The 23888-nt window shown below is 39.5% G+C and overlaps 1 protein-coding gene across 1 annotated transcript; it reads left to right on the forward strand.

The window, feature by feature from the left end:
- DYNC1LI1 (dynein cytoplasmic 1 light intermediate chain 1) lies at positions 1-23529 on the forward strand. The gene is made up of 13 exons (XM_027451105.3): positions 1-228; positions 397-470; positions 10384-10500; positions 11640-11870; positions 14717-14886; positions 15979-16072; positions 17689-17824; positions 18162-18273; positions 19413-19472; positions 19593-19637; positions 20619-20739; positions 20902-21060; positions 22598-23529. The coding sequence occupies exons 1-13, from the start codon at positions 68-70 to the stop codon at positions 22708-22710; spliced, it is 1593 nt and encodes a 530-aa protein (XP_027306906.3). The 5' UTR covers positions 1-67; the 3' UTR covers positions 22711-23529.
- Positions 23530-23888: the final 359 nt, after the last annotated feature.

Consider the following 23888-nt stretch of genomic DNA (forward strand, 5'->3'; position numbering starts at 1 on the left):
CCGCCGCCGCCCGCCCGGCGGCTCAGGGAGGCGGCGGGGCGGGGAGGCGGCGGCCGCAGCAGCGAAGATGGCGGCGGCGGCGGGGAGAGCCGCTTCCTTCGGTGCCTCCGCGGCCGGCCTGGGCTCAAACGCCGGCTTCTCCTCGGCTGCGGCCGGCGCCGGGGCAGGCAGCGCCGGCCCCGCGGAGCTGCGGGCGGGGGGCGATGAGGACGACGGGCAGAACCTCTGGTAACGGGGGGCGGCGGGGCGGGGGCGGGGGGACGCCGAAACCCGCTAAAATCCCCCCAAAATCCCAACCTCCGCGGCCCCCTCGTTCCGTTTCTCGTTGAGGGGACGGCGGGGGCCGGGTGTGAGCGGCTCCCCCCCGGTGATCGCTGTCTCTGTGCCCCGCACCAGGTCCTGCATCCTCAGCGAGGTGTCCACGCGCTCCCGCTCCAAGCTGCCCTCGGGGAAAAACGTCCTGCTGCTGGGTGAGGCCGCCCCTCCTTCCTCATCATCATCCTCATCCTCTTCAAAATCCTCCTCCTCCTCTTCCTCCGTGTGCCCCCATCCCCGCCCAGCCGGCTTTGGGGCGCAGGGGGGAGCGGGCGCCTTCATGCATGGGTGTCTGTGTGTGTGTGTGAGGGGGGGATATCACAGCTGGAGGGCTGCTGGGTGCTGCTACCAGCAGGTGGATCACTAAATCAGCGGCTTCGCCCCTCCTTTGTCAGCCTTTCCAGCCCTGCAGGGAGCTCTGGTCAGCGTCTGGGGGCACACTCATAACCCTGCACACGGTTACGTGGCTGCTGTGCGCCTGCTGATTCTCCTTAGCCTCGTGGTTTATATTTCCTTGAGTTCTTTCAGGCGTGTTTTTTCTTCCTCCACACTCCTAAAGCCGTCGCTGCGACCCTTTGCTTCCTATCTGGAGAAGTCAAGTGGTGGCCTACAGCGTCTCGTGAAGGAGAAAATTGCGCGAGGGCTGTGGGCTGGCCTAGTGAACCTGTTACATCCTTGCCCACTGTTTGTTGCTTTTTATACGGTACAGCTAAGGAGGCTTTCGAGATCGAAAGGTTGTGTTGATGTTAAAGAAAGGAGAGGTTGCATAACGATTGACAGCTTTTTGTGGATACTTTAAAATTAAATTGGACGACTGTACTTCTTGAAACTTGCATTTCCTTTTTCTTCAAGCTGTGATCCTTGCCAAGAAGATTACATTCTTGGCTTTTTGGCTCTTCGTAGGCTACTGTTCAGGATACTGGCGATCTGTAATTCTCAAATTGAGACTGGACTTCTTTCAAAACTAAAGAGGGTATCATGAATGTTTTCAAGCACTCATTTAGCTTATGTTTAATTTGCTGCACAGAAATATGCTATTCTCTCATTTACGTAGAGCTTACTGAATGACTAAACCTAGCACTTAACTCATGCTTTTCTTGTTTTGTTTCTTTTCTTTTTTTTTTTTAAACAAGATGCGCAGATTTGTAGAAGAAATTCTAGTGCTTTCTCAAGAGTTGTATTTTCTAGAAGGATGCGGTCCAGAAAAAAAAAAGTTTGGCATGTATTTAGGAAAAAGAGCATCAGATCTGAGGACTGGCCAATGAGGATTGTGGTCATGTTTTTTGTATGAATATGTAATCTATGTATTCTCTTGGCTGATCGTTTGCAAGCCAGCGTGCTGGCCCTGAAGTACACTGCCTCTGGAAAAGGAGAGGTCGCGTGTATTCTGTACTGGCCCGCTTCAGGTGTGCAGTATGTGAAGTTTTGTCTCTTCAGGTTCTTGAGCTGTGTATTTGCTATTTCTCTGTTATCTCACACTTCCTCTATTTTTGAGCTTTCTTCCTTTAATTAGTTTTCTACTAACTTTTGTTCTTAGTGTGGATCACTTCTTGTCATGGCTACTTCCAGCTGCATCACTCTTAGAATACTTTTAAGCAGCAGTTGTAAAGCTGCTGATGAGAATTGACAGCTCTCACTGTTTTGAGTTAGAGGAGTTACAATATTTACAGTATAAACAGTGTATTTGTCAAAATTTCCCAGTTGAAACATGATTTGTAGCAACAAAGTAATGCTTTTTGATATGAACTGCATCTTAAAAAAAAAAAAAAAACAAAACAAAAAAACAGCAACCCACACTTGGTGTTTTTTCTTTTGCCAGGACACTTTTTTTTTGGATTTGCCTGCAGCATTTATATTTTTCCAACCCTATATATACTTGTAAGCCTAATTGTTCTGGGAGCCTGGTTGTTGCAGGCATGCTAATTCTGCTATTTCAGCAATTTATTTTCAGCTTTGTTAACATCTCAGTTTTAAGAACCTGGAAAACCTTTTAAAACATCACGAAAATAACTAGAGGAAAGCAGAATGCCAAGTGTTAATCTCTGGATAGGACACGTTTTGTGAAGTGAAAGTTACCATAATACTGATAATTTTCTCCTCAAAATCGTCAAAAAGCAAACGAAGGCCAACCTACAGTTGTAGGTCTCCGATATTGTTTCATTTTTTTTCTGTGGAAACTTCAGGTTTTGGCAGCACATGTAGTATAAAAGCATTTTTCCGTTATTGTATGAACAAATACTAAAAATGCAATCTTCCCTAAACGTTTCTGTACAGCAGGCGTGCTCTGATTCATGGGCAGCTCTGTCATAGTGACGATAGCTACCTCATTTAGCAAATTATACCAGCAGAGAACATAAGACAGTCCCTGCTTTCTGAAGGAAATGGGGTGCTCTGGTTGCCATTTCTAGCTACTATTTGCAGATAGCCAAAGGCTTTTGTTGCTGGGATATATTTTTCCCCTCTTCTGCTGGTTTGATTTTTCTGATCACTTACGTAGTAAAGATAGCTGATCAGAAGAGAGTGATGGTTTTTGTCAAGTATGATGACAAAACTGATGCTGACAACTGGGAGCACTCATGCTCATTGCCTTCCTGCTGTAATTACACCTGAATCAGCAGGTGGAATAGATGAGACAGCTAAAAAGCCAAGACTGCGGGTTGTGGATGGAATCCATAGCACTGCACAATGTGTGAAGGGATGAATTCAGAGACCAAGGCTAGTCAATAATTCAATCAATTGCAGCACGTGTTCAAGCAGTAATATTCAGAATCATTCCAGGATGCACAAGCAAACAGGCTCCCTAGCTTGCAAGTGAACTGAATGGCTGCTTTCTATCAGGCTGCACATTTTCTTTTTTACCCCAGACATCTCACTCTGCAGGGCCAGGCCTGTTTGTTTGAATCTCTGAGCTCAGCTCCTGGCCAAGGGCTGTCAGGATGCTCGAGGAGTTCCCGCAGTCCACAGCTAATTTACAGGTACACTTTTCTGTGTGCACGTGTTTGGGAAATTACTGTTATTGTGGGAAGCTGCCGCATCTCAAGGAGCTGTTTCAACTTGCTGCTTTCATTTAGCGGACCCTTGAACTATAGCATGCTTCAACATTCAACATTTAAGCATTAAACAGCAAATTGTCGTGAGAGGATATAAAATCAACATTAAATCTGCTTACTTATTATTTAGTGTTGAGCACAAATTTACTTTTCCATTTGATTTTTTTTTCCCTGTTCAAATAGCTGAAAGTTTCGCTGTGATCATTTCATCATTACAGTTGATGAAACATCGCTTGCTGATGGAATCCTGATCATTCATCTCAAATGCTTCTTAATTCTCTAGTCCTGCAGTTGTCAGATAACTTTTCTTCCTCTTCAAATCTAAACTTGCAACCTTTTCCACCCTCTGCATGAAATGAAAGTCTTCCAGATGTAAGACAAGTTTTATTTCAGTCAACAGTTATAGTTCTAACGTGCCAATTGTTTTGTGGGACACTGACCTAGGTAGTATTTTAATTGTTAGCTTTGCATCTACATTTCTTAGAACCCCAAATGTACTTTGGGGGAATGTTCTTCCTGCTATAATACGTTTCCAAAAAGCCAGAATTAAATGAATGTTGTGTAGTAAGCCTTATTTAGTCAGAACCAGCATGGGAAGTTCTAGAATTGTTGAATTGCATTTATTTAATTTGCCTGCTTTGCCAGAGGTGCTGCTGATTACTGGATCTCTCTCAGAAATAACTCGGAAGGTGAGGATCGTGGAAGGAATTGTGTTTCTGTGTTCTCCAGGTAGGATAGTGACAGGAATACCAATAAAGACATCCCTTCAATACCAGCACAGGATTATTCTATTTCAGTAGTGAGCCTGGGTAAAATGCACTAGATGACTTACAGGACTTAGTAGGTGATGTTACAGGTGGCTCAGTGCTTGCATTCGAGATGTGTGCTGCTCATACTCGTAGAAATTTCTGCAATGTTTGGCTTTCTCTGCCTTAGGTTTTTCCAAGCATAAGTAACACTGCTGTACCTGTTTCCACGGTCAGACCAGGTGTTCTTGTGTTGCAGGACTTGGCAAAAGGCATGCTGGAACAGTTGTCTACGGTCTGCTTTCCATCATGTTATGCAGAAACGCAATTACTGTGCTCCTGGTTTAATTTTGTACTGCCACAAAAAAAAAAAAAAAGCAAGTGAATGATATGTGAGGAAAAAGGTGCGTTCAGTGGAGTAGAACAAACTCAGAGGAGGAAGGTTTTTGTCTAATGAGTAAATTCTAATTTAGTGGCAAGTTATTTGAAGACTTGGTAGCACTTATTTATTGTGAACTTGTGTGTCGTTTTTGAGGAATTCTGGGGAGGAATCTCATCAGCATAATTAATTTTGTGCCTCAACTCTCTGAAAGCAAACTAAATTTGGCTTACTCTGATTATTTTGGTCTTGCTCTGCAAAAGGCATTCTTCAGTTAGTATAGTATGTGTAAACAAGTCTCTTTCACTAATATGAGGCTGTGGAAAAGGCAGTTATTAGCCTGTGCTTGAGAGAAGTGTTTATCTTGAATGTAGCTGTAGTACACATGCCCTTGACTCTAGCAGGAAGGCTGTTGTGTCTCCACTCCTCTGGATTAAGCTTCAGAAATTCCACGAGGTGTGGAGCAGAGATCAGTCGCTCTGTGACTCTGGGAAAGCTGCTTTGCCTGGTTTGATAACTCAATTTCAGCTTTGACTTTGCTCTATCACATTTAAGAGAGGTTGGCTTTCTTCTATCAATACAAATATCTGGTGTTTTATTAAACGCTGTGAATCTTCCTACCCAAAAACTGTCTTTTTGTAAAAGCATAAAAGGTAGTTCACAAAAAGAAAACCACAACCTTTTTCTAGGGGAGGGAGAAGATTAACTAGGACCATTGTCTGTAGTTTTGCTTGGCTGTGCCTGAATATTGTTTTTAGGGATGAGTTGTAAAACTCCCATATGAGGCTGGATTTTAATTGATATTTTTAAAAAAGCAAACAACAAAATCCATCAAAGAGCCAGTGCCGTTATGATTACACATGTTGGATGCATCCATGGCTTTCCAAAGCTGTTGAAAAAAAATCAGAGCCCCTAACGTAAGAGGGACATACCAACAGTGCTGATGACAGAAAGGAAAGGTTTCACTTTTTCTTTGCTGCCATATATTTCAATCATACTTGACAGTTTACAGTGGAGAAAATTTAAATGAGAAGTCCAATGGCTGTCCTGGAGATAATAATTGTATTTATGGCGACTCCTTGTATAGGCTTCTGTGAGAATTCAGTGTCCTGCTTGTTTTAAGTGTCTTGCTTGCTTGTTTTTTGTGCTTCCTTTCTCTTGGAGGTCAGGAGCACAAGGATGGGCACCACGTTGCCCTTCCTGGTGGGAGCAGCACCGTGGACGGAGATGCTTTGACAAGCACAAAACCAAGCTCAAGGAGCTCATGGGAGGAGGAAAGGAGCAGTATGGGGAGAGAAATGAAACGCCTTTTGTTTAGTTGAATGAAAGGCTTTCCATTTGGTTAACAAGACAGCGAAACACTGTGTGTAAACAGATTGTTTTGACTTAGTTTCAACTGCTTCCTAGCCTGACTTTTCCAGAAGAATTACATCTGTTGTCCCTCTTGTGTTTGTGTTCTGCTGTGGTGTGCAGCACCGCTTGCTGGCAAGCATGGCTTCTGTTTCTTCACTGTATTATTAAAGTACAAGTGCAGTATGATGTGATGAAGAGCTTTAGTTCTTCAAGATTTATTTTGGAAAAGGAAGATCTTCTATATTAAAAAAAACAACAGGATGCAATATCTTAAATTTGCATCTATCTACCTGAGTTTTATTCTACTTTGCAGTTCTGTATCAGGAATTGTGTGTTGGAAACTACATGACCTTACATGTAGAAGTTGGTTGTTAATCTGATTGTTGAGTGCTATAGAAATAAAGAAGCCAAAGGATTTTCTATCTCAATCTTGGAAGAGGAGTATGATGATTACTCTACTTGGAGGTGCTTAGTCCTTTGTCTTATGAAGTATTTTAGTAGAGCTTTAAAATCAACTATAAAACAACTTGTTTAGGAGAACAAACTTTTGTTTGAAACTAAGCAGCATTGCTTTTTCTTGTACTTCACAGACATCTGGAGATAACAAAAGATATTCTTAAATATATTCATTTTTGTAATGTCGTGCCATATGTGTGTCTGTATATAAATACTCTTGTTTAGGAATAAATGAGTATATGCACACATTCTTATAAGTGCCTGGCAGCGTTTACACTAATTGCATTACCGTGCATTACCCATCAAACCTAAAAGAGCTAATAGATTTTAATTTCATCACAAATATTTTCCTCTGCCTCTGGCAGACAGAAACTTCATACATACTAAAATATTACTATAAAAGACTTTGAGTTTTGAGAGGTCCTAAAAGTTAGCATTGCATGCAAATAGATTTTTTTCTAATAACTATTCAGGAGTTTTAGATGAGCATTGTTTTAAGATTTTTCCTTTATATTAATGCTGAAAAATAACTACAAATTAAAATTACATACTGCTGTTTCCCATCATGACTTTATCTATTCAAGATGTGTTGAATTTTCAGGAGATTTGTTTTGAAGATTTTAGGTTGGAAAAAACCAGCAAAGATACAAATATGTTTTTGCAGCTGTCATGGTTTTTTTTGGATGTTGCATACACTTTTAAAGAAAGTTAGATGGAACCTGAAGTCTTAGTTGATTTGTGTAGGCAAGGGGGAAAAAGTTCTTATGTCATATGTGATGGTCCTGTTATTCCTTTGACAGCTTTTTCAGAATATTGATTGTAATTTGGTTTATGAATATTTTGAGGTGATTGGGTCACCTGTGGAGTAGGGCACATCTGGGTAGGCAGCTGTCATGCACCCTTGAGAGTGAGTAGTCGTGTTTGTAGACTGCTTAGTTGATGCATTGCTTGTTTTGAACTGCTTGTCAGGATGCCTTTTAATGCTTTTCCCTGTGTATATTTTGGTTTCCCTTATACCATCTGCAATCTTCCCTATTCTCTTCATTGACCTGAGTAATTAGTTAAAGTAATTGTGAGCCCTTTAAGCCCCAGTGATGCATCATTCTGGTTTTGTAGTGAGTGATAAGCACTACTCTCTGCATGCAGTAACTTGTAGGATAGTTATATGTGCCAGTGATCCACCTACCTGATCTTGGTGTTTTGAAATGGGTGGATGTTTGATAAGAATGTTCTGATCAGGCTTCACTAATTCCATGATGAGAGGCTGAAATGAGTACTTGGAGAAGAGGCAGCTCAGGGGAGGCCTTATTGCTCTCTACAGCTACCTGAACGGAAGGAGTGGGGAGCTGGGGGTCGGCCTCTTCTTGCAGATAACCAGCGATAGGACCAGAGGGAATGGCCTCAAATTGTGCCAGGGGAGGTTCAGGTTGGAAATGAGGAGACATTTCTTCTCAGAAAGAGCAGTCAGGCATTGGGAAGGGTTGCCCAGGGAGGTGGTGGAGTTACCATCCCTGGGGGTGTTCAAGGCAAGGTTGGACGTGGTGCCTGGGGACACGGTTTAGTGGGTGACATTGGTGGTAGGGGACTGTTGGACCAGGCGATCTTGGAGGGCTTCTCCAACCTTCATGATTCTGTGACTCCGTACTGTGCATGCGCATGTGTTCAAAGGCACTAATTTTACATCCAGTCAACCTGTCTTATGCTGTTCTGATACATATTTCTGTGTGTGTGCTGAAGATAATTACTGGGAAATGTTAGGAGTGATAATAAAAGTCTTTTTCCCCAGAGGAGGTTTACAGCACTGAATTTGTCTTTACTTCAGCTGTTAGGCACCATGGGGAGTAGCAGAGCACATAACACAGCCATGAAAAGGGGGCTTGTGGGATGTAGATTTCAAGTTTGTCTATATTGTTTAGCTTGGGCTCTTTAAAACAACAAACTTGTACAGATAGCATTGGTGCAAGTATGGCTTAGTTTAGACTTCTTGAGTGTACCTTTGGAAATGGTTGGAATTTTTCATAACCACAGATGTTTCTTAGATTTAAGTTTTAGGCACTTCTGTTAAGAACTGGCAGATGTAGTGTGCAGAAGGTGCTAAACTTTCCCAACACAAACAAGTTGTAATCTTTCTTACCACATGTGTAAAACAATAGAAGGCAAGATAATGTAGCTAGAGGTCAGCTATCCTGAGAAACTAGGAAAGCTGTGAAGTGCAATCCTCTGCAAAAGGAACAACATTTTGTTTCGTCTCTTGAGAAGTCTGATGGCACAAATGAATTGAAGGTACCTTCGTGTGTGCTTTTATTACCTGGTGAAATGACAGAATGACTCGGACAGATACCTTGGCAGAAGTAACAGCACCTTCAGCAGCACAGCTTGCCAGTGTAACAGCTCGTAGTAGGGTCTCCTCAGCTATTTCTGGGTGACAAATAGAAGAAATTTGGATAAGTACTTGGGTGAGGGTAAGGGAGCAATTATATTTCATCTGTGGTGAAGAAGCTTGAGTTCTTCACTTTTCAGGCAGAATTTCTTGTTTGAAAGAATATCCTCACAAGAAGAGGAACACTGATGAACTGAAAATAGCTGTCCTTTCCAGTGTTTCCTGTAAATTACCTGTGATTGTGTTTTCTTAGGTGCATCTAAATTTAATAAATATAAGGACCTAGCTAGCTAACTTTTTCAGATAGACAGAGTTTAACTGATACAACTTCATGTTTCAGTTTTAACTGCTCTGCTGTTATCCAGATCTTGTACTTCAATTCTGGTCGTTTTCTCTTTACTTAATGGAAGGAATTTAGTATTTAAAGAAAAGTCGTTCGGGTTAATTAGAGTAAATAGTTATTATGCTTTCTGGTAGCTTCTACACTGTCAGTCAAATCTGAACCTAAAGTTGAACTCTAAATTGAATATTTCATGTGATTCTCTCTGGAATTTTATGTTGGGGAAATTCAACGCCAGTTCATCTGCCACCTTTTCTGCTCTCTTCTGTGGTTATACCTATGGTATTCTTAATGTAGCCATAATGCTGTCTAGAAGATGATGGTCAAGTTCTTTTGAAGTGGAAACTTCAGTATGTGTAACAGTGAAAATTACTGTCCTTGAACTTTTATTTTTTATGTAGTGTTTATATTTACAGTTTTGCTGTATAGGAGAGTCAAATACTCTGTTTGGCATAAAGCTGATAAGGCCCTTCTTAGGAAGTTGCTTTTAATTTTATAACCTGTGAGCGAGTTCCAAGAACTTACTAATGTCTGTCCTCAGTAACTCTTAGGTACCCATCCTCCTATTAAACTAGAGAAGCAGAACCCTGATCTGACTTCACATTTAGTTTGATGACTCTTTCAAACTGGAAAAAATGCACAGAAAGTCTTTGAGCTCTAGGACATATACTTAGAAGATTTTCAAGAAGAGCCTCTTTGGCAGGAATTGAGCTGTTTACATTTTGCTTATGGTGTAAGGTTCGCTAGTTATCTGAGCTCGCTTTTGGGGGAGAGAATTGGGTGGGCGTTAACAGTGCGGTGAATGGATGTGGATTGCAGGCTGTGCATGTACCAAGGTATGTGAATTCTGGTCAGAATGTAAGGCAATGAATTATGGTTTGAAGAAACTTTAAAGAAGTGACAGAGCTGTAGAAGAGAGGGTTTGAAGAAATCACCCAGAAAATGAGAAGGAAACTGTTTTGCCTTGCTCAGCCTGGTGTTCTGCCCTGCTTGATGGGGAGAGTATTCTGATTGTAAGATGAGCTTACTGTTACATGAACTCAGTAAAGACTTTGTTACCACCTCAGTTGCTACTAAAAGACTGAAATTGTTTGGAGTGTTAAACAAGGCTTAAAATGTGTATAAAAACTTGTTTCAAATAGGGTAGTCACTGCCATGCTTGCGTTTATAACAAATTAGAAATAAGATTTAAAGGAGAAGCACAGACTTCGAACAAATGGAAGAGTTGGGCAAAACCCTCTATATTTTGAAACTTTAATGAGTTTGGTCATCTTGTTAGCACAATGTTTCTTTTTTGCCACAAGTGTTTTTTAATATGTAACTGAGATTAAAGATTGAGTGGTTTCTAACTTCTGTCTCTCCAGGTGAAGATGGAGCAGGTAAAACTAGCTTAATAGGAAAAATTCAAGGAATAGAGGAGTACAAGAAAGGAAGAGGAATGGAATATTTGTATTTAAATGTGCATGATGAAGATCGAGATGGTAAGTTTGTATTCGTAATAATGCCTTAAACCAAAGTAATAGTTCAATAGTGTGATATTTGGAATGAAAGTGGATGGCTTGCTTTCTTGATTATTTGCAGGAGTTCAGTTTAGTCCAAATGAGTGATTTCTATATCTCATGATACAGTTTCTCATTCTAATCTCCTTTAGTATGTATCATGAAAGGAGAGGAGCCAGTGAAAAGGCTGAAAAGACCAGGAAAACAGTCTTATTGTGACATTCTGGATGGATGCTAGGCAAAAGCACACTTCTCAGACCTAGAAGAAAAGGTGTTTTAAGTTCCAGACACCAAATATCTGCACCTATGGAATGGATAATATTTGGGTATTGTTCTCAGAGATGATTTGACCAAGGTTAAGAGTATTGGGAGTTTGTTCTGAATGTCTTCACCAGAACTTGTGTAATGAGAGAGGAAAAACTTACCTAAAGGTAAAGTGTAAATATACTAAGCTGTCTAATTTCGAATTGCCAGCTCTTGATTTATCACTGAAGTTGTGTCTATAGGATATAAAAGTACACTGTTTTGGGGGAAGATATTCTATTTGTGTGGTGATTGGCCTTTTGCAAACCTCAGGAATAACTTCCTTGTCTTTTCACTCTCCATCTAATTCATTAAAACTTAGAAGAAAAACTTGCAGTTGTGCTCTAGGTTTCTGACAGGTCAAGGTACCATGTGTTCTTTAAGAGTTATGTAGACATACCACATTGGGTGAATTCAGCCATCTCTTCTCAGCCCTTGGTCTGTTCACCTGTCAAAGACTGCCACCTCCCTGTCAAAAACTCCAATTTCCCCTTTCTAAGTTGCTTCTTGAAGCAACCCAGTATCCCTCTCAAATGGAAATGTTGAGTTCCATCTTGGGGTTTTCACTCTCAGGTAATGTGTTTCAGATCTTCAGATATCAGCCATTAAACTAGATTCTATAAACTTCAGGGTTTTAGAGGGGCAGGTCTCCACAAGCTGCATTCTGCTCTGTTGTTACATATGCGTGTTGAACTGATTGATAAAATGTGTCATTTTCTTTTTTCTTTGTATTTTACATGTCTAATTCAGATTTAATAGCTACTATGTAGTGGACTGTTTCGAGTAAATCTCATAAAATGTTTCTGCTTTTGTTGTAGACCAAACAAGGTGTAATGTATGGATTTTGGATGGTGACCTGTATCACAAAGGTCTTCTTAAATTTGCAATGGATGCAAGCTCTCTAAAGGACACTCTAATTATGTTGGTAGTAGACATGTCTAGACCTTGGACTGCTCTGGATTCTTTACAAAAATGGGCAAGTGTTGTAAGAGAACACATTGACAAGTTAAAAATTCCGCCTGAAGAAATGAAAGAAATGGAACAGAAGTGTGAGTATTGCACAAATATATAGGAATCTATTTAAATCAAATATGCTTAATGCTTTCTGCACCACTTAATGTTTCCATTGCAGTTTTTTTCTTGTTTGGAAAGGTGACTTAAAGCTAGGAGTTCCAGATCAAGCAAGTCAAATTTCAGATAAGTCTTAAGTAACTATATGAACAATGCCCAATACTAGTGTTTGTTTCTAATGGAAGTACTTTAAAGAAACAAAAAGCTTTAAGAATAAACACAGCTAGGTCGAGTTTATAATCTTGTTTCTTACAGATTTTTGTAGGTAAGATTTGACAAATGAAAAAAAAAAAATCATAGCTTTCTATTTTATTTAATAATTGTAAAGGCAAATCTTGGTCTTTCTACATTACATCAGTCTTCTACCTGTTCCTGTAGCTAGTCAATCTTACAGAATTTTGGATCTTTTCTCTGCCTAATGAAAGTGTAGATGTTGAAAGGATTGACTCTACTATAGTAATGTTTTAGGGCCCTTTCTACTTGAGGTGTTACATTACTATTGATGCTAATGCAGCTATATGGTGTGTGGTTTTGAGATACTACGTAGCTCTATCAGTTTCATGTCTTTTTAGCTTAAATATACAGAGCACAAAGTTCTTGCAGGATTCCTTAAACTATTTGATGAAACTGTCCAATGTCATTACTCCTTATTACTTTCGGGCATCCACTGTATTTCACTTGGGATACTAAGCATATGAGTCCTTCCCCTTCACCTCTTGAAATTCCTACAGGAGTGAACATTTGGGAGAGCTGTGTGTCAAGATCAGATAGCATGAAATCTTACAAAATCTAGGAAATAAAAGAGATTAAGTGAGTCAAGAAACCATCTATCCATTAAGAGTTTGGTTTCTGGTTTAATACTTAAAGACATCGATGGTCTGTGTGCAGGGTATAGTAGAAACCCTGGACACAATCCAGATATGAATTGGAATATGAATTTGAGCCTCTTACGATGTGACTTCATGCATTCATTTGGGTAGCAGGCTGCTGCTGCTGCTGCCAAAAGGAGGGAGGAATCTTGCTTGCCTGAGTTTTGGCTACGTAGTCCTGTTCTTGTATCAGGCTCATTGCTCATGAGAGGCTCTTGTGAGCTGGTTTAACTTCTAATGGCACTGAAATCTACTACAGGGTTGTGCATCTAGTCTTCTGGAGGTGTTCTGCTGTGCTCATCTTCCAGTTTTAGCAACTGAACCCTCCTCAAAGAAGGGACCCTGTGAGAACCAAGACGGATATGGAAGGCATTAAGGGATACGTAGCAGCTGGGTATGAAGGGTTGTGAGAGCTCTTCCTGTTGCTGAATTCAGCAGCCCTATTGCGTGGTTGCTTTAACTGTGCCTCTAAGGAGGACCCGAGATAATACCTCACAGCTCAAAGGCTGTGGAATATAACATTCATTTCTTCTCCTGTTTTTTGTACCCAAATGAGTACAACTATATCATGATCACACAGCAGGAGTTCTGGGAATCCGCCAGAGGACTGCCAGCGCTGGAGTAGTGTGATTTTTATTTTAGCATGTGATTTTCCCAGAACAGACAGGATGCTGTTTGAGAGAGGCTCCCTTGACCAGCTGACGTATCTTGGTGAGAGGAGATCAGGGTTTAAGATACGATCGTTCTGGGAGGTGCTCAGATCAGACTGAAGCAGCAGTGTTCCATGAATAAGAGCCTGAGCTGACTGTTGAAGTAGAGGTGACAATCTGTACGTGTGCTTTTTGTTAGCGTGAACTTTGAGACCTGTACAAGGATGGAGTAACCTCAGCCTCAGGTCTTCCTCCAGGGCCTCCAATAATTCAGTGGTGTGTTAAATCAGCTGATTCTTTTCTAAGTATGAACTCAGGGCTCCAATCAGTTCGGAGGAAGTAAGGATGGATTAATGTAAATCAGGACAAAGCAGTGAGGAAGTACAAGAGCAGCTAGCTGTGGGTTTGCATGATGCAGCTAAATTTGTCTTGCTGCCTGAGTTCTTAGCTGAATCAGGGAGCACTGCTCATGGAAAAGTAATCAGTGCTGGTTTTGGGTAAAATACTGTTTCTGCCATGTGAAGCAGGACAAATGATGTGAAAGTACAACATCTGATGCCTAATATTGCATCCCTGGCAGCAGGAATATGAAGTGACCCTGCAATTAGAGGCTGGGGTGTTTTGCAGCAAGCAGAACCTTGCAAAAGTTATACTTATAACCTCATTTTTTTTCCTTCCAATTCTTGTTGTGTTCCAACTTATCCTCCTAGCTAAATTTTGAAGTAGTATCTGATGTATTGTGAAAATCATGCCAAATATTAAATATACTGTTAGCTAACAATGCATCTAGCCAATAGTTAATTTCTTATTTGTTCAGTAGTATTGTAGATTGTCCACACTTCTCTCTCTACAGTCAAGAGATTTTTAGGTCAAAGCTGGTATAAGATAGCAGCTAAGTAATATGTGTAAGGCTTTCTTATGTTTATTCTAACAAACTTTAATTATTTTCACCAAGATGAATGCAAGGAAACTTATGTTCTTTAGGAGACATATCAAGCAATAATGATTAATAGCAACTGCCTAGTGGTCCCACGGTGATAAAATAAAGACGTGTTAGTGTTGTCCTTGCGGACACTGATCTGGTTGTGTTCTTCTGCCTGTCAGTAAAGCAGATCTGACTTCCTAGTTCTCTCTCGTGCTACATAAAGCCAAGAAATGGGTGGTGCTCAATGCATGTTCAATTTTTTCCAAATAAAGAAGCAGAAAGTACTATACAATCGATAGTGCTAGAGGTCAATGGCAGCGGAAATCAATGTTGAAATAATAAAGTAGCTGATCTTTTAATACAACTTTTTTTACTTTCAGTGGTAAGAGACTTCCAGGAATATGTAGAACCAGGCGAGGATTTTCCAGCTTCTCCACAGAGAAGAAATACTTCATTACAGGAAGACAAAGATGACAGTGTGATTTTACCCCTGGGTGCAGATACACTAACATGTAACTTAGGCATTCCAGTAGTAGTAGTTTGTACAAAGGTTTGTTTCACATTTTAGGTTTTTTTCTGCATATTTTATTTAAGGAACTCTGTCAATTCTGGATTTGGGTTGGGGAAAAGCATGGTTCTTAGTTCATTATGGATACTTTAGATAAGAATTCTTTAAAACATGTTTAATGTTAAAGATTGGGAATCTTCTGGAAGCCCTGATTGCATGTTAATTTGGAAGTAGTTTTTCCTGTGGTTATGCCAGTTTTCAGGGAATTGAGATATTTTTCAGACCTAGTTTTGTGCACAGAAGTGAGCTAGTCAGCAAACAACTAAAATTCCCTTTAATCATCACAGTCTTCCTTTCTTCTGCAAACAATGTTTTGAATTTTTAAATATTTTTTTTCTTTCTGTGAAAAAGGTTTAGGGTTCTGGTGCTGCTGTACTAACTCTTCTCAGTTGTTGGTGTTTCTGTGGCCTGTTTTGGTTTGTGTTAAATATGTAACATTTTTATTCTGAAAAGAAAGCACTGTGGTTCTCTTGTGTGTCCCCCAGCTCTTCAGTTCTCATTGGCATTAAGCATACTGCATCTGCAGCCTCTGGCCCATAATGAAAGAGTAAACGTTTTGATGCATATGCTGTTACTTTGCTGGAAGGTTAACCCTCTCATTTGAAAAGCATGTTTTTTCTCTATTCCCCACCAGCACCATTTTTGCCTCTTGCTTCCATATTTCTTGCTTTTGCCCCCTTTTGCAAAGTAACTGGACAGAAAGGTGGTGTTCTGTAATACCACTGTGTAAAAACATTGTGCAGAAAATGGTGGTATCATTCAGTGAGACAGTGTTCAGCAGAGGGTTTGTCATATAGCGTGGCAGGAGGTAAGGGAATGAGAAGTGGCAAATGCTTAATCTCTCAATTTAATGTTGATCACAGTACACGCATGCCAAGTTATGTATCGGTTTTAAGAGATTTTGCTCAGTTACAGCTTTTAAATGATCTCAGCAGGTTTTGGGGTTTTGTTTTTCTCTCTGCCACTTGCCCCACTCTACCCCCTATTCCCCAGTTGTGCACTGGAGGTGCAGCACTACTGCTATTTCAGCAGATAACTGAGAGTGGTATATTAATTCTCTGCTTATCTCAACAGTGCGATGCCATCAGTGTTCTGGAAAAAGAGCATGACTACAGAGATGAACACTTTGACTTCATTCAATCACATATCAGACGGTTTTGCTTACAATGTATCCTTAAATGCATCATAAAGACAAAAAGAACTCATTTTTTTTCATTAATTATGACTAGCTTAAAAGAGTATTTGCATCTGTACCAAAGTAGTACACACCTCCTTTACTGTGGCTGGAAGTCTGCTTCAGTTACCTCCCCCGCAGACGTTGCTGAACTAAACTTTTCTGCTGATTGATTTTAATGTGTTTTTTTTTTTTTTTTTTTTTTTTTTTTTTACCAACCTCTAAAAGCCTAGAATGTCCCCCTTACCACGAATTCCTTTACTTGCCTTTGTTTCCATTTTAGGAGTCAGTTCCTAAATCAGTAAGTCTTAGCCAACAAGACTAAGCCAACATGTCCCTAACACAGCAAGAAGATAATTCATATAAACATTAAATCACATCAGATGTGCATAAGATGACTTTTTTTTTTTTTTTTGGCCAAATATGCAGTCCCTTCAGTGTTCGTTAATTCCACAAGAGAAGGTGATAAGGGGAGAAAAGCAGTTTGAATTGCTGTAAGAAAGATCCACTGGGTTTTGTGTTGGTGCAGATGCAACATACATAAGCTGTCACTATGATATTATTACTTTTTTATAAATTAAATATGTATATTACACTGGTTAGTGTCATTTAGTCAGCTAGACATGCCAAGAACTAGATTTAGATGCTAATAATATGCCTTCATTATGTTATCATCATTTGTGCTGTGGTAGAGGGAAGTTTAAATACCAGTGGGGAGAGAGCAGTTAACAGATGGAAAAAATAGTTCAGGAACGTGGCACTTCAGTTAAGTATGGAGATGGCACTTCATTCAAAAAGCTTTTAAGAACTATTTTTCAAAATGGAATTACAGGTAATTGTAATAAGTTTCGTAGGTGGAGGAAGAATATGAAAGATTAGTAGGAATTAGTCCCTGCAATTGAATATGCCATGTGTAACTTGGAATTCCATTGTAAACTTCACTGAATGGGAATTGGATAAGATTAGATTACGTTCTTCTTTCAGAATTTGAATTTCATACATGTAGGAAATTCAACATAGGTTAGGGTATTTGGCGTTTTTATAATCCCAAAGTGAAAATTACTTAAAACTTCCCTGGCTGCTTTTATTAATCCTTTGTATAAACAGCATTACTTTAATATCGAACCATGTTGGAATACTAAGCACTCTCTTAGAGCTTAGGCCCCTAATCTAAAAACACAGCTGGGAAAGCGAGGATGTTTTGCATTTTTGAAGCTACAAGTGTTAATGCAGTAATGTGTGCATCACATCTCTACATAGTCCTGCAGGATAGCATAATAACAAGATAAAGATACGGCATGAAAATTTTCCTATGAAAACAAACAAACAAAAACAACAGTTTTGAAGACATCACAGGGAAGCTTTGAGAGTGAGAAAAGCCTGTGCTTTAAAAGCAACAGATGAGCTGCCCTAAAATAAATGCAGGAAGAAAGATTTAAATTACTAAAAAGCTTATTTCAAAAATAGTGCTGGTAGTTGTTTGACCTGTATGAGTTTGCATTCCCCCTTTAAATTTTATGGAGGAAGTAACCCTTAAAGCAACAAAAATGCGCAATTCACTATCTCTTACCAACTGCTAAAAATGAATTTTCTTTAACAAGCTTGTTCAGATGGGGCAGCACTTATCTACACCTCAGTAAAGGAGAACAAAAACATTGATTTAGTGTATAAATACATAGTCCAGAAGTTGTATGGGTTTCCTTTCAATGTTCCAGCTGTTGTTGTGGAAAAAGATGCGGTATTTATGTAAGTTACCCGTATTGTTATGTGTAACAGCATTTAGAGCCTGCTTTTTGTCTTATGCTTTTTGAAGTTCACTGTAAGATTCTCATAAGCTGGGGTTTGTGAATGCCAGTGGGCTGAAATCAGAAATACTGCCCCAAAGAGAAATGTTAATCCAGGAGACACTTCTTCCCCGTTACGGTGGACCAGTCCCAATCTACAACCAGTTGTACCTGATTACGTGGAAGATAGGGAGAAGGATGACAACTTTCCTGGCTTTCAGCTCTGTGCAGTTGAGGATTGCATACTAGAATAACCTGAAGTAACCATAGAATTTGAAGCCAAATGATCCTTTTTCTAGTCCTGCAGGTTGGGATAATGACAAGAAGATAGGAATATTGCACGAGAACTTTCAAACACTAAAAGCAGAAGACAGTTTTGAAGATAACATCAGAAAACCACCAGTCAGAAAGGTAAATTAAGATGTTTTAAAAGGAGAATAAATATTCCTAACATTTTGGCATTCAGCTTTTTACATACTTATTTCTGTCAGCTTTTGGAGTGTTTCCTTGAGACTTTGCTTCCAGTTTATCACAAGACTGTGATAAACTTGTTTTTGCTTATTTTGTTCTCAAAGTTCTTCTTTATTTACAAAAACAAAACAAAACACTCTGTGTGTGATTATGCAGCTTCCACAGTATAACCAGTACATTTCTCTCTCATACTCTTTAAGTATGTAGCTTGACAGAACTACATGCCAGCAGCAGTGGACCCCATGTGTACAGAAGCTATTCAAGGAAAATGTTTTTGTGACTTTTTCTAACAAAGCTAAGAATTTGGGATTGATCATATATCCAGATGTGAATTACTTTAGCCAGGAAAATTAATACTATGTCCTTCCTGTAATCTTTAGGGGAGAAATCAAGACATACAATGCTATCTAAAATACTAAGTGTCCAAGGAAAATACAAGCGGCAGGCTTTTTGCATGCTTCTAAACTTGAGGCATGGATTAAAAATTTTGATGTTGGTATTTGCCATGTTTGTTTTGGCAAAGTTTTTGTGGTGAGCTAATTTGGAGGAAAAGTGCTTGAGACTTGATGCGCTGAACTGGGATCTAAGATCTCTGTCCATTTTATAGACCAGTCTGATGGAGCACAGGTGAAGAGTCACTTTTGCAAAAGTTACTAACAGTAACACCAAGGTTAGGTCTGCATAAGTTAACAGAGACAAGGGAGTGTGCTGTGGAGAGCCTGCGTCTGTGACCAGAAACGTAACTGTGTATCACACTTTAAATGCCTTTTAAACTGTTTCCTTGATGATTCTGACACGCCCTGAACATACCTTGTAATCACTTGTCATTTCTCTTTTATTGAACATAAAACGGATCTTTCCATAGATTCATCTAGATTTATGTCAGCCAGGTCAATTTCACTTCCAATTAATGTAGCTTAAATGGAATTACAAGGTGTCAGTCTTCAATACAGAAAATGTGTAATATAACATGGTGATCACGTTTCATTCATTACTGAATGCTTTGGTCATATTGACTCGGAGGTGTAAAAAGAATACTTCTTCCAGTTAAAATGATGTTTTTGGTTTTTGTATTGCAGTTTGTTCATGAGAAAGAAATTGTGGCAGAGGATGACCAAGTGTTTCTTATGAAGCAGCAGGTAACTTTCTGTCTAAAAAACAATTAGCCATTTAACAAGATCCTTGATAGAAGTTTGGTTTTGTATTCTTAGTTACTGTAATATCTAACATTACATGGGTTTGTGTGTTTTCTTTTGCAGTCGCAGTTGGCAAAACAACCACCTACTGCTGCAGGAAGGCCAGTGGTTAGTAAGAAGAATTTTAAATACCATCACATGAAAATGATCCACTCTCATATGTTTAGTGCAGTTAAAGCAAGCAACCCTCTATCAAATATTTTTTCATCTATTTTTTTTTTAAACTATGTAGTGTTGAAGGCCTACATCTTAACACTGCTCTAAAATGATGACGCTTCTTCACAGTTAGACATAACTTGTATTGGCAGCAAGGGCTAAATGTCATGGCTTTATTTTTCGTATGTTAGAGAACATCTAAACGGTTACTTGACTGACCTTCCCATCCAAAGAGTGTGCCAGAGGGCAAACGGCATTTCAGCTGAATTGTCTTGGTGAAATTTTTCCTAAATTTGGCACTATCTCTGAGAATATTGAGACTCTGGAGAGGAAAAAGAAAAGAAAAAAAAAAAGGTCAAATGAGAACTATGACAACAACTACATTTAAAATGCTATTAAAATAACTAAAAAGTTAGCAGTTTAATAGAGAGCATGTGATATTTCAAAGGTGGCTTTATCTTGTTTAGATGAACTGCGATTTTACAGAAAAAGGATTTGTTATCTTTGAAGCATTTTTTTTTTAAACTGGACTACCTTTAGTCATTTCCACAGTATCTATGGCATGCATTGTCTTTGCAAGAAGTTGGAATAGTTCCTCTGTAATCTCATCAGTACAGTTTTCATTATGGTCAGAGGCACTACTAAACAGCACGTGGATTTTAATGCTTCTTGTTGAAGTGGGGAGGGAGTAAGCTTCACTAGTTGCTTTAGTTGAACTGAAGTTAATATTTCTAATGATGTCATACAAGTGTGGAAGAAATCACGTGCTTCAAGAAAATTCTGTGTCATTTCAGCTGTGCGGGATACTACGTTGTTTCAAAAAAAAAGAGAACTGCGAAACAAGTGCTTCATTTCATGCATGATTTAATTCTGTAGAACATTGACCACTTCAAGCTTTGGCTTTTTTTTCTCTCATCCTCTTTCTTTGCGTAGGATGCCTCACCAAGAGTTCCCGGAGGATCTCCTAGAACACCAAATAGATCTGTGACATCAAATGTCGCCAGTGTTACACCTATCCCTACTGGGTCCAAAAAAATTGATCCCAATATGAAAGGTACCTTTTCTTTTGAAAGCACAAATGCATTTGGGGAAATAAAACAGCTGTTTTACTTCCTTTCTTTAATGTGCTTATTTAGCATAAATAACTGAAACACTAAATCAGTGTTACTAAACCTAATAAATTGTGTGTTTTTTGTGTCCCCCCTCCACCTTGTAGCTGGAGCTACTAGTGAAGGAGTCCTGGCTAACTTCTTCAACAGTCTGCTGAGTAAGAAAACTGGTTCCCCTGGTGGCCCTGGTGGTGTTGGTGGCAGTCCTGGAGGTGGCAGCACTGGTGGTGCTGGCAGCAATTTACCACCATCAGCAAAAAAGTCAGGTATGATGAAAGATCAATTTCTAACCTAAACTGTGGCATCATTCTTATTAGTACAGCTCATCAGAAGTATGAATGCTTGTGTTTCGTTGGTACTTGATGATAATGTTTTAGACAGCAAGAGAAAAAAACACCTGGCTCCCCACTTACATTTTGTGTAGATTGACCCGGAGATAAGCTTTATTCCATCTGTGCGCTTCCTCCTCCTGTATGCAAAGCTCAGTTTGCTGAGCAAAGTACAGAAGTACTTCCTAACTGGGAAGTCTGCAATGCTAGTTGGAGCAGCGTATGGAGTGCGTTGTAAAAGGAGCTGTTGTGTGCCACGCAGAGAGCAGAACACCTGCTGAAACATCCCTGGGGAGTGGCTGGCAGGTGGCTTGGCTAAATTCAGCCAGGTGAGGGCAGCACTGCAGAGAAGTGGTGCATCAGAGCCATGGCACAAATCTCAAGAATAAAATGAAACCGTTAAGGAGGAAAAAATGTTCTCAGAAATATCCTACTGTGCAACAAATGAAGGGTTAAGGGGTATCCAGTTGAATGTGGCATGTAGTTCGGTTTTCAAGGAGTTACCATGTCACCTCACCTTCATCAGTGCTTACTGTCCTGTGTTTAGTGTTATTGATAAAAACTCACTTATTTTTTCATCTGAAAATTGGTTGGTTTGGGATCTGAGTATGATTTGAAGAGCAGCACAGGACATTTAGATAAGCTGTATGGATAGTTCATATGAAGTCGGATCTTCAGCAAGGATGCTGAGACAGTGCGAAAACACTATGTATGTCAGAGTTGTCCTTTAAAGCCCGAGGTACTGTGTCTACTTGTTATGGTGTGGAGAGCCTCTAGTTCTGCTCTGCCTTTTTCTATGTCATCTTTTCCTCTCTTGTGGTAGAACGTGGCAGATAGAAACCTAGACTGAGTGATAAGAATGACCTGGTGGAAAAATATGGTGTAAGTTAAGCTTGAATCAGGTCTAAGTGTGATTGCACAAATGTCTGTGCCATTCCAAGATACAAAGCAGGTAAGCAGGTGAGGAGAGAAAGGGACTTGCCACCTGAGGGTGTGCATGCGCCCAGCTGCAGTAGTGTCAGATTTAAGCTGACCGAGTGTGTGAAACTGACCTTATTGGTCTGTGGTGAAAGCCTTGATTGCCATTCAGAATTAGTGTAAAATACAGCTGAAAGAGAAAAGTATATTTTCTAGCAGTTGTGAATCCTTCTAAACAATGTTACGTATTTTTAACCTTCCATTAACTCTCCATATGCTGACAATTTATATTATAATTATGGAACTTATTTTGAGATATCTGGAATATAGAAGGATGTGACTTTATCGCTGTTGATTTTTGGCCTTAAGTCTTTACTATGCAACCCCAAGTGTCCAGTAACAATATTTGGGATTTGTCTGAAGCAAAAATGTAGTTCTTTCATCTTTTTTTTGTTGTTGTTCAGTTTAACAGGTGCTTCTTGAGTATTAAAGAAACCACAGGCTTTCCCAGAACTGTTTCATAAACGTGACTGAATGACGTGCATTTCTTTTGTAGGTCAGAAGCCAGTTTTAACAGATGTTCAGGCAGAATTGGACAGAATTTCACGGAAACCTGACATGGTCTCTCCAACAACCCCTACATCTCCCACAGAAGGTGAAGCATCTTGAAGACACCAAATAAAACCAATTGTTCAGTTTTCTGGGATAATTCAAACTTGCCTCTGCCTCTTCCTTCAGTGACTGGAACTAAAGAACTGAAAGATCTTTTCAGAACACAAACAGTTTATGTCTGTCTTTCTTTCATGTGTTGCCCAACTTAACAAAAGGGAGCTGTACAGATGGAAAATGGTATCACATCATGTAGGACTGCTGTTCACAGTGCAAGAATAATAAATTTAATTTCTTGGGTTTTGTTGAAAAGTCAGCATAATTCTGTAAAACTGGCAAGTATGTCCACTTATCAGGTAAAGGTTGCTTAGAGCAGGAAACTGATACACACCACAGGCACTTAATTTATATTGATTTCCCGACCTGGTGGTCAGGTTGAATACCATCTTAAGTAGAGCTTAACCTCTAAAGGAGAGAACTACTGCTAGTTTTTGTAAGAGAAAATGAATTGCACAAAACTGTAACGACAACAATAAACTCCAAATATATTTGAACACTTCATTTGGAGTACGTTTGCAAATCTGTTTGATCTCCCCTAGGATTAACACTGCGTTCAAAAACCCATGCAAAAATTTCATTCCAGATATGTCTTCAAATTAGTGGCCAGTTTTTTGGTTGTTTGATTAATTTCAGACACTGAATAAACAATGTATAAAGAAAAAGCAGAGGTTAAATGTACAGATAATCAGTATCCAGATTTGTCTATATATATGGCTCGGCCTTAATGTCCCCCACTATGTTTCCCACATGAATTATGGTTTAAAATTGGTCATCAAAACTGTAATCAGTTAATAAAGTATTCTCTGCATTCAAATTTAAGTAACTTTCATTGAAGCCATGGTGTTCTTTGTTTACAGTTACGTTTTATACCGCATACTTAATTTTTTTAAAACATGCTTCTTATCTTTAACCTCTGTGTGAATAAGATCACTGGGACAGATTTAAACTTCCTTAAAATGTTGGTTCTGGAAGGAACTGTCTGAAGTCTGCTGCATTTGTTGCTAGGAGTAACACCAGCTTATCAGACTTGTGTGGATTCTGCTGTAACGTATTCTGAAAACACCCTAGTTGCACTAAGGATCCTGCTGATGCCTTCGGTATACTGTACGAGAAGTAGTTGACTGAGGTTAGGGCTTTACTTCAGCTTTCAGTACACAGATGTTGAGCATCCCTTTACT

Source organism: Anas platyrhynchos, chromosome 2, assembly GCF_047663525.1.
Source record: "Anas platyrhynchos isolate ZD024472 breed Pekin duck chromosome 2, IASCAAS_PekinDuck_T2T, whole genome shotgun sequence".
Lineage (NCBI taxonomy): Eukaryota > Metazoa > Chordata > Aves > Anseriformes > Anatidae > Anas > Anas platyrhynchos.